This window comes from Chlamydotis macqueenii, chromosome 9 (assembly GCF_036417535.1).
Source record: "Chlamydotis macqueenii isolate bChlMac1 chromosome 9, bChlMac1.mat, whole genome shotgun sequence".
Lineage (NCBI taxonomy): Eukaryota > Metazoa > Chordata > Aves > Otidiformes > Otididae > Chlamydotis > Chlamydotis macqueenii.
This window is the reverse complement of record NC_141564.1, coordinates 25,549,295-25,563,595: the sequence shown is the minus strand read 5'-3', so window position 1 is coordinate 25,563,595 and position 14,301 is coordinate 25,549,295. Positions and strand designations below refer to the sequence as shown.

General features: G+C 51.3%; 1 protein-coding gene across 2 annotated transcripts in view; it reads left to right on the top strand.

The window, feature by feature from the left end:
• The window catches only part of SCHIP1 (schwannomin interacting protein 1), a 107,798-nt gene that overhangs the window by 71,446 nt on the left and 22,051 nt on the right, over positions 1-14,301 (top strand). The window contains exons 1-2 of one of the 2 annotated variants that reach the window (XM_086754403.1): positions 2,365-2,377; positions 2,508-2,990. In XM_086754403.1, the coding sequence (XP_086610529.1) occupies positions 2,526-2,990 (465 nt within the window). In that variant the 5' untranslated portion in view covers positions 2,365-2,377; positions 2,508-2,525. Of the gene's footprint in view, positions 1-2,364; positions 2,378-2,507; positions 2,991-14,301 lie in introns of those variants that run through there. The other variant, XM_086754402.1, reaches the window with a different exon arrangement.

The window sequence follows — 14,301 nt, the reverse complement described above, 5'->3', positions numbered from 1 at the left end:
GGCTGCTTAAAAAGTCACGCTCCAAGATCATTTGGTTAAAAACCACCAGATCACATGTCAGCGTTCGCTACCGACTGTGCTCAAAGCCATCGCTAGCCACTGCCTCGGGTAATTATCCGAGGACTGAGTGATGCCAGGAACTGACCAATTTTCTGGTGGGGCGTATAGTCTACGTGGTGTTCTACCTCAACAACTGCATCGGAAAACATGTCCTGCATGGGGCTGCTCAGGGTTTGGGAGGTGAGGGTGCTGAATGGGAAGTGAGATGGAGACCCAGCCGGTGGAGATGTTCTCGTACCTACAGATTTGGACAATGTCTGTGAAGGCCAGGAGAAGGAGGCAGCTCAAGGTGGTTGTGGCTTCCCTGCCTTCCTCTTTCCCCTACCCAAAAGCTTCTACAATTTCAGATGGGAGAAAGAGAGAGAGAGAGCACATGAAACGCATTTTAGAATGTGGTTAGAGTAGTGCCAAAATGGTAACATGAAATCAATTTAATAGCTTATGATAATGAGCAAACTAGCTTTTAAAACAGCCCTGCATTCACCCGATGGAAGTAATAAGTATCTTCTTTTTATTACATATTTCTGCTTCAGAATAAACTCAACATGCCTTGTTTGTATTAAAAACCTCCTTTGCACCGAATAAAATAACTGTAAAGTACGTCCTTTCATCTACAAGGGCTTGTGTTCACACTCTTCACCCTTTAAAATTCCTATGAATTTCAAGATTTTCATTGCGTTGGAGGAGCAACCTATTTGATGTAGGCTTGTAAAAGAGAGAAATTACATATGTGTTTTGAATAACAATATCTGGTTTCTTCTCGTGAAGGGTCGAGTGGAAATATACTCTCCATATATAATTAGAAATGTAGAGGGCTTCCTACAAGATTAAAAATGATTGTATCTGTCTGCAATGAAAAAAAAAAAAGGGTAAAAAAAAAAAAGAGACTTAGAAAATCATCAAACACATGTATTCTTGTTAACCTCACGAGGGAATGCGATGGTTTGAAGACAGGGCAGCAGGCAAGGTGTGGCAGTACAGGAAAGCAGCGCTGGGGAGTCAACTGAGCCAACCGTGGTGGATTGGACAATAGTCACAGTGGCTGAAACAGCATTATTCCACCCAAAACAGGCAAATTTCCAACGGGAGGTGGCTGCCCCCCACATCGGGCCCCTCCAGGCATCGTGCTAGGAAATTCAATGCGCTATGCGGGAGGGGAGCTCGCTCATCTTCCACAAGATGCTATCAAAGCCCTGGTCGCATCGAAGACAAGAAATCTTCCCAATCAATCAGGCACACCGTGAGATCCTATAAATAAAGCTTTCTGCAGCCTGCGACTGCCAGGCTGGGAGCAACGAGGCGGCTCCTCCGCTTTGCTCAGCAGATATTCACTTCTTAGTGTGGCGGCGATATTAAAATAGACTCAAATAAAAAATTACGCCCTGCAAAAGTATGTCAAATGCCACCCCCCCCAACCTTACAGGTGTGCAACCGGTACAAACTTTTGCCGATATAATAAATTTCCAGGATCGAGTCTTTACTCTTGCTCCCTCACATAATTTCTTGGAATTGTTTTTAATGCATTTTGTACTATTAGTCCCAAACCCCCCTGCAAGGAGCAGGGACACCTCCAACCAGATCAGGTTGCTCAGAGCCCTGGCCCAACCTGGCCTGGAATGTTTCCAGGGATGGGGCATCCACCGCCTCTCCGGGCAACCTGGGCCAGTGTTTCACCAGCCGGGCGCTGCCGCAGCTCCCAAACTCCGTGCTCAGGGTGCTTTTCCATGGGATTCACGCTGTCTGGTTTGGCCACGCAATACTGAAAGGCCTTGAGTTTGGGAGTGGGAATGTTTGTGTGTTGGACTTGGCTTCGGCGACCCAGCGTATTTGAATTAGATTAGGTGTTTTAGCGGAGTTATTTACAGGCTTCTCTTAACGAGTGACTTTAAATTGTTGCAGAAAAAGGGCAGAAGAGGTGAGTGTGGGAAGCCGTGACTGCGCAGTCCCTCAGGGTGCGTGGCCATGGATGCCACAGGCCTTGTAACTCACCGCCCGGCCTCCCCCAAACCCGGCCACCCCAAGCCTGACACAGAAGCCACGGCGCAAGGTGCCGCTTGCCCTTTCCAAATCGAATCTTTTCTATTTTTTTTCCCCCCATAAGAGCTGCTTTCACGCGGGCCACTCACATTCCCCATTACCCAGGCCCTGCCCTGCCCGCAGGCCGCGGGGCGGGCACTAGGACCCCGCCTCCTCCCCCGCGGCGGTACCGGCAGCGCCGCCCCTTTCGCTCCGCCCGCTGGGGGGCGCTGCCGTCGCGGGGCCGCCCCCTCTTTCCCGCCCGCCCGGCCGGGGCCGCCCCGCGGCGGCAGCGGCTCCGGTGCGCGGCCCCGGGCGGGCCGGCGGTTTCCCGCCCGCACCCCTCCCTCCCCGGACTCCTCGGGGTTTTTTTTTTTTTTTTTTTAATTTTTTTTTCCTGACGCGGCGCCTCTCGCTTCTCTCTCCGTTAGGATTCCCGGGAGGATGGGATGGATTTAGGGAGCGACGCCGGCAGCAGCCGCTCCAGCTCGGAGTCTAACTCCAGCAAAGCCACGCCGTGCTCGGAGGGCAAATCCTCGCCGTCCCCCAGCAGCCTGGACCTGGCGGCGCTGGAGGACTCGGAGGAGGAGGAAGAAGAGGAGGAGGAGGAAGAGGAGGACGGGGGCTACCTGCCCTCCCCACCGGCTCGCCGGGACCCGCCGCGCTGCCCCGCCGTCGCCCCGCCGCCTCCCCGCCCGCGGCCTCACCAGCGCCCGCCACCGGTCCCGGTACCGGTTCCCCCGCAGGAAAGACGGCGCGGCGGGGCGGCGGGGTCGGGAGGGCGGCGGGTTCGGCGGAGCGGCGGAGAGCAACCCCCGCCGGAACCGCAACCGCCGGCCATGGACTGGGCGGCCCTGGAGAGGCACCTGGCGGGGCTGCAGTGCCGGGAGCAGGAGCGGGGCCACCCCGCATCGGTGAGTGGGGCCGGGGGGGGGGGACACCGGGCTGGGGGGGTCACGTTTTGGGGGGGTTACCGGTGCGACGGAGGGGGTTGCTTTCCTCGAGGTGCATTGGAGAGGCTGAGAGCAGCAGCAGGCGAAGGGCAGCGTGTGGCCTCCTTCCCTGAGGGATGGCAGCTGAGGTGACCCCCACCTCAACCACATTTTTACAGAAAAACCCCCAAAATTGGTACGCGGGCGCGTTTCATAAATCATACATAACTTCTGCGGTGCGGGCCGCAGCGGTGGTTGGGTGAAGAAGCACTCCGCGCACCGCACCGGCCAAGACTCTTCCATAACATCTGAATTAAAAGGAATCTACAAAAAAAAAAAAAATATCTCCTGAAGCCACTGCAGGAGCCCTCGGCTGCGATGACACATGTGATGAGAGATGTGTGCCTCGCCACCCACGCCCTACAGCCTCGCCGCTGGCGTGCTTCATTTTTTTTTTTATGATTTTCTTTTTAAGGCGTTCCATCCCCTTTCTTCCTGTGAAGTCATCTGGCTCAGGGCGGTGGGGATTTCCCCCCAAATCCTTGAGTTACAACTCACTGGGGACAAGTCTGGGTGGGTGCTGGATATGATGAATAAGCTGATAGAGGAGTGGGACAGCTGCCTTGCAGGATGTTTTTTTCCAAAGCCTGAACATTGTAGCCTCAGTGCCCCGAGGAACTGACAGGTAACATCCTTAATTACAGTCATTTGTGCAGAAACCCTGCTTTAAAAAAAAAAAAAAGCTCATTTTTGTGGTTTGGGAGATTATTCCTGCAACGTTATCTGATAAACTCCTGCTCCTCTGCAGCGCTGGAAACTCTTTGCCTCCGGGTATGTGCTTAACCAGGTGAGGTGTCACCTAAGGAATTTTGCTTGTTCACCTCTGCAAGGATTTTGCTCCTCCATCCTTCCGTTCCCTCCCGCAAGCACAAAGGCGCTGGAAGGCATTCCCGCCTGCCTCGTGCCCTGACTTGTCCTCCAGCCGAGAGTCAGGGTTTGTCGGTTGTGCCGTGCAGCCTGAACCGCGACAGGCACCTGGGTTTGGGCATCGAGGAGTCCAGTGCCTTGAGAGCATCTCCCATGGGCAGGGCTGAGCTCCCAGTCCTAACAAGCAACTGGAGTTTCTTGCGTGAGTTTTTTCCACCGTCTGTGGCCCTGGAGAGACTTTCCTCAACTCTCCACCCAACGAGCGGTCCTGGAGGCACCTGAATTTTCACTTTGCTTTCCCAGTTTTGTCTTGGCTCCTGCGATGCTGGGATTCCCCTTCCCCTGGTGCTCGGGGAGGAGGAGGAGGTTTTCCATCTCTGCTCCTTCCATTTCCCACCTGGGACGAAGGGAAAGGGCTGTTGGCAGCAGCCCAGACCCCACTGGGAAAGGACGTTTCACCTCCTGGCCAGCTCGGAGGAGATGTTTGATGGCCTCCCTGGTACCGCTGTTCCCACTCGCACGGTTTGGGCTCTGCCTGTAGCGCCCACGAGCTCTGGGATCTCAATACCTTCAAGGCTAACTAGATTGAAGAGAAAATATATCTTTTTAGGTTTTTTTTTTTTGTTCTGCCTCTGACATTTTTCTGCAGTTCAGTCTCTTGCTATTTATAACAAAACCTTGCCTTGCCCTGCTGGAAGCCCAAATGTTTGTAAACATGAAAATCATCAAGTAAAACAAGCCAGGAAGCAACTACGGAGAAGGTGGACTAGCTTGCCCCAACTCCTCAGAGAATATCTGAGAAAAAGGGAAATTTCAGTATTATAGGCCTTGGCTAGTGTAATCTAAAGTGATCTCATCGCCAGGGATGTGGGGAAAGCAGCTTTGCTTTGAGCGGAAGTGTTTCTTGGGCTGGTTTGTGTTTTCAGGAATCCAGCGTAGGTGTCCTATTAAGAGAAATAAAATCTTGAGTGACTTCTATGAAATTAGAGAGTTTTTTATGCTGTCAGTACCTATATTTAGTTGGTTTTTATTGTGCTCTGAGAGAAGACAGGGCAGGGGCCGCCTTACTGGGACAGGAGCGACCCGTCACGGTTCCATCTGGCCTCAGGTTTAGTTTTTCAGAGGTTTTCTAGGCAAAGATCTGGGCTGAAATGCCAGGAGGGGAAAAAGAAAATGCTTAAGCTGAAGAAGGACCTTCGATCTCATCTGTACGTGCAGAGATCTGCCCCAAGTCGCTGGGAAGGTCGGAGAAAGTGAACCTTAATTACGTGGGAATGGCTCTTGGTTGGCTTCCAGATGCAATTACACGACATAAACGAGCCGTGAGGGCTGAGGCTGGTTCCTCAGGTCGCAGACAGGCTAATGGTGCCTGAGAAGCTCCTACCAGGAGCGTTCAGGAAGAGGCTGGCGACTTCTGCTCGGCTTTAGCAGCCCCATTAAATGATGCTGGTGAGAGAACCGCAGGAGCAGGCGGGTCAGATGCATGTCAGGCTGCGGGTCTGGCCGCCCTGCTCACACCGTGTCTGTGGGCAGGTTGTCCTCAAGGTGTCTCTTGGTGTAACAACCACCCAGGTCCCTAACGCTGCGTCGGTCTGGTGGCTCTGGGAGGGTTCACGTGGGTCGGGTAGCCGCCGCGTGGGGTGGACAGGCTGCCTGCGAGCCCGCCCTGACACGCACAAGCCTGACGGGTTGCGTTAGATGGCTCTTGAGTCTGCTGGACCTCTACCTCCGAGAAGAAAGGACGTCTTTTCTGAAGGCAGCTGATGCTTAGAAGGTTCCTCAAAAAGATGCTTGGGCCGATCTCGTCACCCAGCTGTGGGAAGCCTGCCACCCGCATTTTTTTCCCTTTGCTCAACTCCTGGCTGGATCCGAAGCGGCAACAAATGTGCCGTGAGATGATTTATGGAGCTTAGGAGCTGCCGAGGTGCTCGGGCAGCAGCAGCGCTCTGCTTGCCGTTTCACTAATGGCTCTAATAAAATCCAAATCAGTGTTAATGGTTTTAATATCCTTTCCATTGCATCTCCGAGGATGGTAATTACAATCAATAGGATGTATTTTTCTGAAAATAATATCTGCAAATTCCATAGTCAATTAAAAAAAACACTTGGAGGGGAGGAAATGGCTCGGCGGGCCGACTTAGCCCCTCAAGGAGGCTCGGGCGCTTGTGGCGGTCTGTAGATGGATGGTGCTACCAAATGAATTTTGCTGTCCACAAAGCAGGGTTATGGCAGGCGCTAGCGATAAAAGCTCATCCCTGCAGGCTCCAGGACTTCTGCAGAAGCCTCCTGTATGGGTAAGAGTGTGCTGGAGTCTGTATTTTTCCTTCTCATCGCTAAAATTTTCCTACATAGGCTGTCGAGGCAGATGGATGCCCGTTCCCTGGTACCTCTGGCAGCACGTACGGCAGATCGCAGAGCGGCACCGGCCGCCCAGACACATAACTTACCCACAGGCGGGTGGGCTCCTGCGTTTACAGCGCGCTAGGAAGTTAAAATTTGTTTCCTTCTGACTCGTTCAGTCCTCGAGGCTGTGTTCAGCTAGCGGAGATGGGCACGGCGCTCCCGCTTCCTTCAGAACCGTGTTCGATCGGTGCCCGGCTGCCCACGGAGGTCTGTGGACCCCTTTGCAGGGGAAACCCTGAAAGGCAGCGAAGGAGAGGCAGAGCCGGTGGTGGCAGTTTTAAATTCACTGTCTGTAGGTTGGAAACGTTCCGGGTCTGCATTTGAAAACAGTTGGAAACCTCTGCAAAAGGCTTTAGGGCTAACGCAGGAGACCGCGAAAGCGAGTAGGATGGAAGCTGTCGTGGACCACGTAAATACCTGATTTTTTTGCCCGTGGCTTGACTGGTGTCTCATCTCGTGGCTGCTGAAACACTGAGATTAATTTGAAGTATATATTACAGCGTGCGATTGCATTTTTAAATAATTTCATAATCGGCTGTGGGCAGGGCTCTGGTTTTGCTGGGGTGGTAGGGCAATCATGAAGAGAGAGCTGGTCGTGGCAGCCACGGTGGAAGCAGAAACGCGCGGACCCGGCTGGCGTGAGGGAGCAGGGGACCAGAGCCAGCAGCGACGCCTCTGCACCTGGTGCAGAGCCTTGGTGTTGCACGTTGCAAAGCCTTGTTCTGCCTGGGTTTGTTGTCCCCAGCATTTAGGGAGCCAATATTTTCTTGACAAGATTGACAGCGCGTCTGTTCTCGTTTAAAATAAGTAGTATGTGCTTAATGGAGCTTGCTTAAAGCGTGAGGCTTTTCATCCCGAGGTGATGTTCGATGTTGTCTTGGCGGAGTGTTGGGAGCGGGGAGTAACAGCCAGGGGTTTAATGCCTGGAAGCAATTTTCCCCAGACAAGAACTGTCAGTGCATTAACTTCTGACACGCTAATTTTCGAAATGAAACTTCTGGCTTGCAGGAAATTGCATTTCTGTCACTCCTACAGCGTAGAGGCCTGGCAAGGCCTTTTCTCTCCGGCTGACGGCTCTTTTACCTGTTCAATTTGACCATTTAATTCTTCATCAGGCACCTGAATAAAGTCAAAGTTGTGATGCGAGAGGTTCTTCAGGGCAGCTCACTTGTTTGAGGGCTCAGCTGACGTGGAAACCAAACCTTTTAGCTGTGGAAAATCCTGTCATTTCCATCAAACCAGGGCTCGGAGTTCGCTTCGTGCCAGCGTCCCTGGGTGCGGGACCCCGCGGGATGCCGCGCAGCGGGCAACGCGTCGCCGCCGGGTTCTGCTGCGGAGGGATCGCAGCGGCGCTGTACTTTGGCCGCTTTCCACCCAGCTCAAAGGTTAGATGAGGCTGGCGAGATATTAATGGTTCCGCCAAAGTTTGCGGCGTCATTAAGCGAAGAAAACGTCTATAGGTACTCTGAAGTCCTTGTTGCTCGAAGAGCGTTGGTAATTACCTAGACTGGGAAGATGTATGTTTGCTGCTTCTGAAAGTGGGCCAGGCAGAATGCCCACGATTAATAATCGTGAGCAAAAACTTGATCTCCATTGCTGCTGCAGAGCCTTTCGTTAAAGAAATTGTTAAATACGTGGGGTGCCAGCGTACAGATCCCGTTGTGATGAACGCTCCTCCTTGAGCTGAGTATTGCTATTACGTGGATTCCTCTGCGTGATGGAGCCCAGCGAGCTGGCGGCGCTTCCCGGCCGATCGGTAAGCGAACGGCTCGTACGGGCTGGGGGAGTTGGGTTGTTCTGACGCTAATTGCGTGGCGGGCAATGGTAAATCTCCCTTTGGTGTGTTTGTGTGGGATAGTGAGGAGTGCTGTTCGTAATGCTGGCTATGAGGCCAGTGAGTAGATTTTTTTTTTAAATTATTTTTGATATTGGCTATAGTAAGTAGCAAATGCTAAGGATTTCCAAAGAGAGAAGTGAGCCCTTGTGCAAGTCAAAGTTTTGTTTGTCTCAGAACTTAATTTTGTTGGCATAATCTTGAAATTGAGGGATTGTGCGGGCTGGCTTTTCAAATGTGTGCTAAGCTTTTCAAATTCCCACCTAAACCGGAGTGACTGTCGGGTTGAAATCGCAGTGGGCAGCCGGGACGCTTATTTGACAGGGTAATAATTATGTACTTACGCGTCTCTTTCTTGCATGTTGGGTGTGATTAAATGCAAAGCAGTGTGTTTTTAATTCTCAGAACTGACCTGTGCTGTGTAAAACCCGTTATTCTCGGTACGGATGGGCAGTAGTCACCGCGGTTGCGCTCTGCCTGGCAGCAGAGTGTCTGTAATGCCTGGTGCTACGGCAAATAATGCCAAAAAAAAAAAAAAAATATGAAAAGTCTTTATTCAGTGCAACTCAGACCACACTGCCGATCTACAGAGGAGCGCCCAGTAGCTCCATCCCGGCAGTAGTTGCTGGAAATTGCCAAAACCTTACCAAGTGTGTTTGTATTAAAGCAGAGCTGGCTTAGCAGTGACATGGACAGCAACAGTTGTGATTTATTTCCTTATTTCTCTCCGCCTGGATTTAAGGCGGTTTTGCATTGACTGGCTGCTGGTTGGAAAATCAAGCACAATACTTGGTTATTTCTTTAAATTTGGGTAAGAACTGGAAGAAAAGAGCTAGGTTCTGGCTGCGTTCAGGGAGTAATTCCTTCTGCTCTTAACAGCTAAAAACCCCAGTAACAGTAATTTTGGTGGCGTAAAGCCGGGTCCCAGTCTCCTGCAGATGCAGGAGCCAGAGCCAAGCAATGCTCCTGCGATAACCTGGTGTGGTAAACAGCATCTAGAGAGAGATTTTCTGGGCAAAACCAATGCGTACTGCTGCGTGGTGCACCTTAAATGGTGTTTGTGTAGCTTCCGTGGGAGCTGCTGAAGAGTCGAGATGCTGCCCGAAGCTTTCTTGTGTGCTTGCTGTCTGCACCAGAGCCCCGTCCTCTGCTCCCTGACCCTAGAATCATAGAATCACGACGAGTTTGGGTTGGAAGGGACCCTTAAAGGCCACCCAGTCCAACCCCCCTGCAAGGAGCAGGGACATCTCCAACCAGATCAGGTTGCTCAGAGCCCCGGCCAACCTGGCCTGGGATGTTTCCAGGGATGGGGCATCCACCACCTCTCTGGGCAACCTGGGCCAGGGTTCCACCACCCTCGTTGTAAAGAACTTTTTCCTTCTATCCAGTCTGAATCTGCCTCCTTCTAGTTTAAAACCGTATCATAAGCTTATACACTTAGCTGTGCAAGTTACTGTATTTACAACACGGCCAGGATGCGGTGGTGCAGCCCAGAGGAGGTTTACAGGGAGCACCGTGTCATATTTGGTAGGAAAAATTGACTTTCGTGATTCTTTTTGAGGAGAAAGCCCGTTGTGAGGGTGTGTAAATTTCCTGAGTTAGGTTACACCGCTGAGGGGCAGCTGCCGCTTCTCCAGCAGCGGAGGTTGCTTTAGTTTGGCTGTTAAATCTTCAAATAACTCCGCTTTTGCGTGAGAAGCTGCCTTAGCTGTAACAAAAAAAGATTTCAAAATATTTCTTTCAGCTTGTGTGCTGACCTGTATCTGCAGTCAATCGGCTTGTGCAAGCGAAGCGCTGATGACTTTGGAGGAAAATGAGTTTCCCTCTTGCAATTATCTGCAGTTGTTGCCTGAGACACGAGATGCTCCGTAATCGCTCTTCTCTTCAAGTGTTTCCAGCTTTTTCGAGTACTTGGATCATTTTGGGGCGCTTTGTCTTTCCCTGTCGCGCCGATGGAGTCATTTGCGTCACGGGGGTGGTAAATCTTATTTATGTCGCCAGTCTGGGTTTCCTGCTCAGTGATCTATAGATCTCCTTTAAATGAGAAAATCGCGCTCAGGCCATTTATTTCAGCTCGTCTGTGCTTTGTTAAAATGAAATCGGAGCTTTCGGCTGGGCTGGAGGGAAGAGCTGCGATTCAGAGGGGCTGGGAGGAAAGGGAAGTGCCGGGCTGAGATTCAATCCCCTCTCCGCTGGTAGACAGGAACGCTAAGAAAAAAAAAAAAAAGGGGGGAACTATATTAAAGTGCTTAATTCTTTATGCATACAAAAACTGCTAGTATGTATGATCCGTAGGGAATTGAAATGCTTTTAGTGAGTTATTAAAAATTTAATCTAAACTTTTTATTTAATGCAATTCCTATATTGTATTTATTAAAGAGGGACTTGGGGAAATACCAAGATTCTGTTCCTGGGTCACGTGTGGCCGCCCTCTTCTCCTCCTTTGCCTGATAGGAGTTGGATGATAAACTGTTCTTACTAGTTTAAAAAAAAAAAAAAACAAACTAATCTGTGAATATATCCAATAGCTTAGCATATATCCTGGCACAATCCTAGCTGGCCTTTTTCTTTCGTCTTCTGCTTTCTCATTGATTATTTCTCAGGTTGAAAATCGTAAAGCCAGCTCCTAGCTGTGCCTTGGGAAGATGAAAGAGGCTGTTTCTCAGGAGGAACACTTCCAGGCTTTTTACTTCTCTAGGCTGACCTGGGAGCTGTTGGGAGCAGCAGGGAAACATCCTGTAGCCTTGGAAAAAAAAAAAAAAAACATCTCTGGGACCGTTTCCAGTTGTCCGATTCTGGGAAGGGCAAAGTAGGTGAAAATCAGGGCGTGCGCCTGCAAACCAGACCTCTGCACAGCCTTGTCCCCCTACTTCTCATGGAAATCTTCTAAAAGAGGCTAAATTACCTGAATTTACCGAAGTGGCTACTGTTTCCATACTTTAACAGTATTTAAATTGTACAGAAAGGTTACTTGGGAGCTTATCCAGTCCTCCTCCCGGCACAAAGGCCGGATGAACCGTGCGTGTTGTTTCCCAAGAAATACCAATCCAGCCTGTCCTTACGACACCTGGATGAGCGTTTCCCCATTTTACAGATCGTACCGTCTGTACCTGTGTGCCATATTGCCATATAAATATCTATATTTTGCTTGCTATTCCTCATCGGGGCTCGATCCGATAGGAAATGGAAAGCTGTGCTATCCCTAGGGAGCCGCGCTGCCGTTTCAGGATGGCTCCAAACTCCGGCCCTTCGTTTGCAGTCCCTCCTACCTTGTTATCTGTACGCTTTCCTACTCGCCAAATGATTTAGCCGTAGAATTAGCTGGAGGTTGATAGCACTGAAATTGCTGATACTAATAACAGATGCTGGAGAGCTTCTGCAGCCTCCAAAAACTCTTCCGAGGGCTTCAGCGGCCAGGCAGGGCTGAGCCACGCGCTAACGAGGCTGGAGCGCACGGCAGCTGCTGTCTGTAGAACATAACAAGCTGCTTAAGCCGTGCCTGCTAATTATCCTTATTTTTGTGTTTTGCACTGGACTAAGCAAAACTGGAACCAAGGCGCTTTGAGGTCTGGGTCCAACCCCGCAGATGTCCCTGCCTTGGTCCCACGGGACAACGCTTCATCCCAGAGATAAAGCTCCAGCTAGCTTGATGTGGTGACTGTAACTTTATGAAAAGGGGAGGGGTTTTTTTCCTTGTTAATATATTTGGAGGAAAACTAGTAAACATGGAACATAGCACATGTCTGTGTGGAGAAATAACAGCTTCTGGTAAAATAAACTTTCCACCAGAAATATCCCAGTGCCTTGGATGTGCTGCGGCTGTTTCCAGGTTGGCGATGAGAATTCCTTGGAGTAACAGCCGCTGCGGCACAGCAAAGCGCTCCTCTGCTCCCCAAAGCAGCACCCTGAGAGCCGGGGTAATTTATTTTGTAACTTCACGCTGTAATTGCTCGGCTGGAGCAGCTAGCATTATCATCGCCGTCGCTTTTCCTTCCTGTGGCTCAGGTATTGGGTATCCCCCATTCCCTTTCTTCCTTGTCCTCTGAAAATCGAGCGTTAGGCCAGACCTGGGCTCTGCCAAACAAAATGCCCAATAATTGCATTTATTATCAAGGGCTTTACTTTGCTCTCTCTGTGCTGGTGCACCAGTGGCTCAGAGCAAACGGTGACCCGTCGGGTACCAAAGCGAGGACAGACCACGCTGCTTTCTCTGACCTCGAGCTCTTTGGACCAAAAGATATTTTACATACACTGAATAAAGAAGTAATAAAAAAAGGCAGCCCAGGGGAAGGTGCAGGGGCGCGGGAAGGCCAGGCAGGCTGCTCTCTTGGTGTGCAGGTGCCGGTGAAGGGGTGACCACGATTCTCTGGTTTACAAACCAGGACTCCTGCCTGGCTGTTGCTCTGCTTTCACGTTAAAATGCCATTTATTATCCTTCTGCTCCAGGCTCGCAGCTCCGGGCAGAGGTGATGGAGAGAGAAGATGTGCAGCAGGAAGCAAGCACCTTCTCTGAGCGTTTTCTTGCTGTGTTTTCCCCCCCCCCCAGCTCCTTTAACACTGCTAATTTGGTAAAATCCAAAAATACAAACCCTGATTTCTCTGTAGAGGGAGTCTGAGGCCCAGAAACAGCTTCTGCCTACCGGCGTGTCGAGAGGTTGTGCCGATACCTGATTGCTGGGGAGTTCCTGAAGCTTTGGGAAGACATCACTAGACTTGTTCACAAAAGGTGGGGCTTTTCCTAGAGCCACCTCAGCCTAACCTGGCGCTGCAGGGCTGTAACGGTGGATTTAATGTCCCTGATGTTAAATAATGCAGAAGTGCAGTATACCGTTAAATGCAGAGGCTGAGGTAGGGCGCGGGATGGGGTGAGGACTCCGATTCCCCCAGCCAGCTGCGGGGGCTGAAATTGGGCCAGGGCAGGGGTTTTATTTGCGGCGCCGCTCACTTTTCTTCGTTAGCTTTGACTTCTCGTTTTTCTTCACGAGCTTTGAAGTACTAAAGCCTTGTTTCACTGCTTAGTTAGCGTTGTTCGCTTTAAACCCGAAAATGATATCGGAATAGCGCGCGGCAGCCCGACGCGTTGCGTGCGCGTTAGTTCTGCTGGAGAAGGGGCTCGGAGAGACGAATGCTGTTTCGGATGAATGTGACGCACGGAGGAGGTCAGAAGACAGCCCCTGTCATGAGAACAAATGGCAATTCTCTGCCTTTTGGCCTGGGGAACAAGGAGCCACTGTGTGGAAATGCATCCCCGCCGCGCAGCAATGACGTGTGCCGCTCCGAGGTCTTCCTCGAGCCGGGTGGTTTGGGCGCTCCCAGGGATTTTTGCATTTGAGGCGCCGGAAAGCTGCGGGCAGTGGCTTTGCTGGGCCGAGGTGGCCAAGCCCTTGGGTGAGGTGGCCCTGGGACCTCAGGTGTCGCTTCCGTCCCCGCGGCAAGGCCATGGCCCTGCTCGGCTCGGTGCTGGCTGGGCAGAGCTGGGGTGACGCTGTAGCTGCGATTAGCACCAAGGGAGGAGGTGGGGCCGGCGTGGCTGAGGGCGGCGGGGTTCAGGCTGAGCTGCGTTTGGTTATTGATCCCTGTGTTGTCCTGTGCCTTCATCCCAAGATAAAACGCTGCACGTCGCGATAAAGCACTGCACATCGCGCCTTACCCTTGCTGCTCATCCCAATTAATCCTCCCGCCGCTGCCGGGCCCTCCAGCCATCGGTGACTCGCTCATCACTCAACTCAAAGGCTTCATTTTGACACAAAGATGGTGTCAGTGAAAAAAAACCCCTGCAATAAAACCCTTACGTGCCTGTCTGTCAATATTGATCCCGTTCCAGCAGACACCCTAAAACGAATCACCCGGGATCTTTATTCTGCTTAAAGACTGGTGGAAAACAATACACCGTGTTATTGGTAGCAGCTGAAGGCTGCCAGAGCAGAGTTTGCTTGGAGGAAAAGTGCCTGAGGCATAAAAAAAAATCTGATTTAAGAGACAGGAGTCGTTCTCTTGCTCTTATATGGTGCTGCCGTGCACCAGGCAGCAGCCCCGCGCCGCTGCCTTGCTCCATGACTAATAAGGCTCAGCTGGGATCCACCCTTGCTGATCCTGTTATTTTTAGCTTTTTCCAGCCTCATGCTCCGT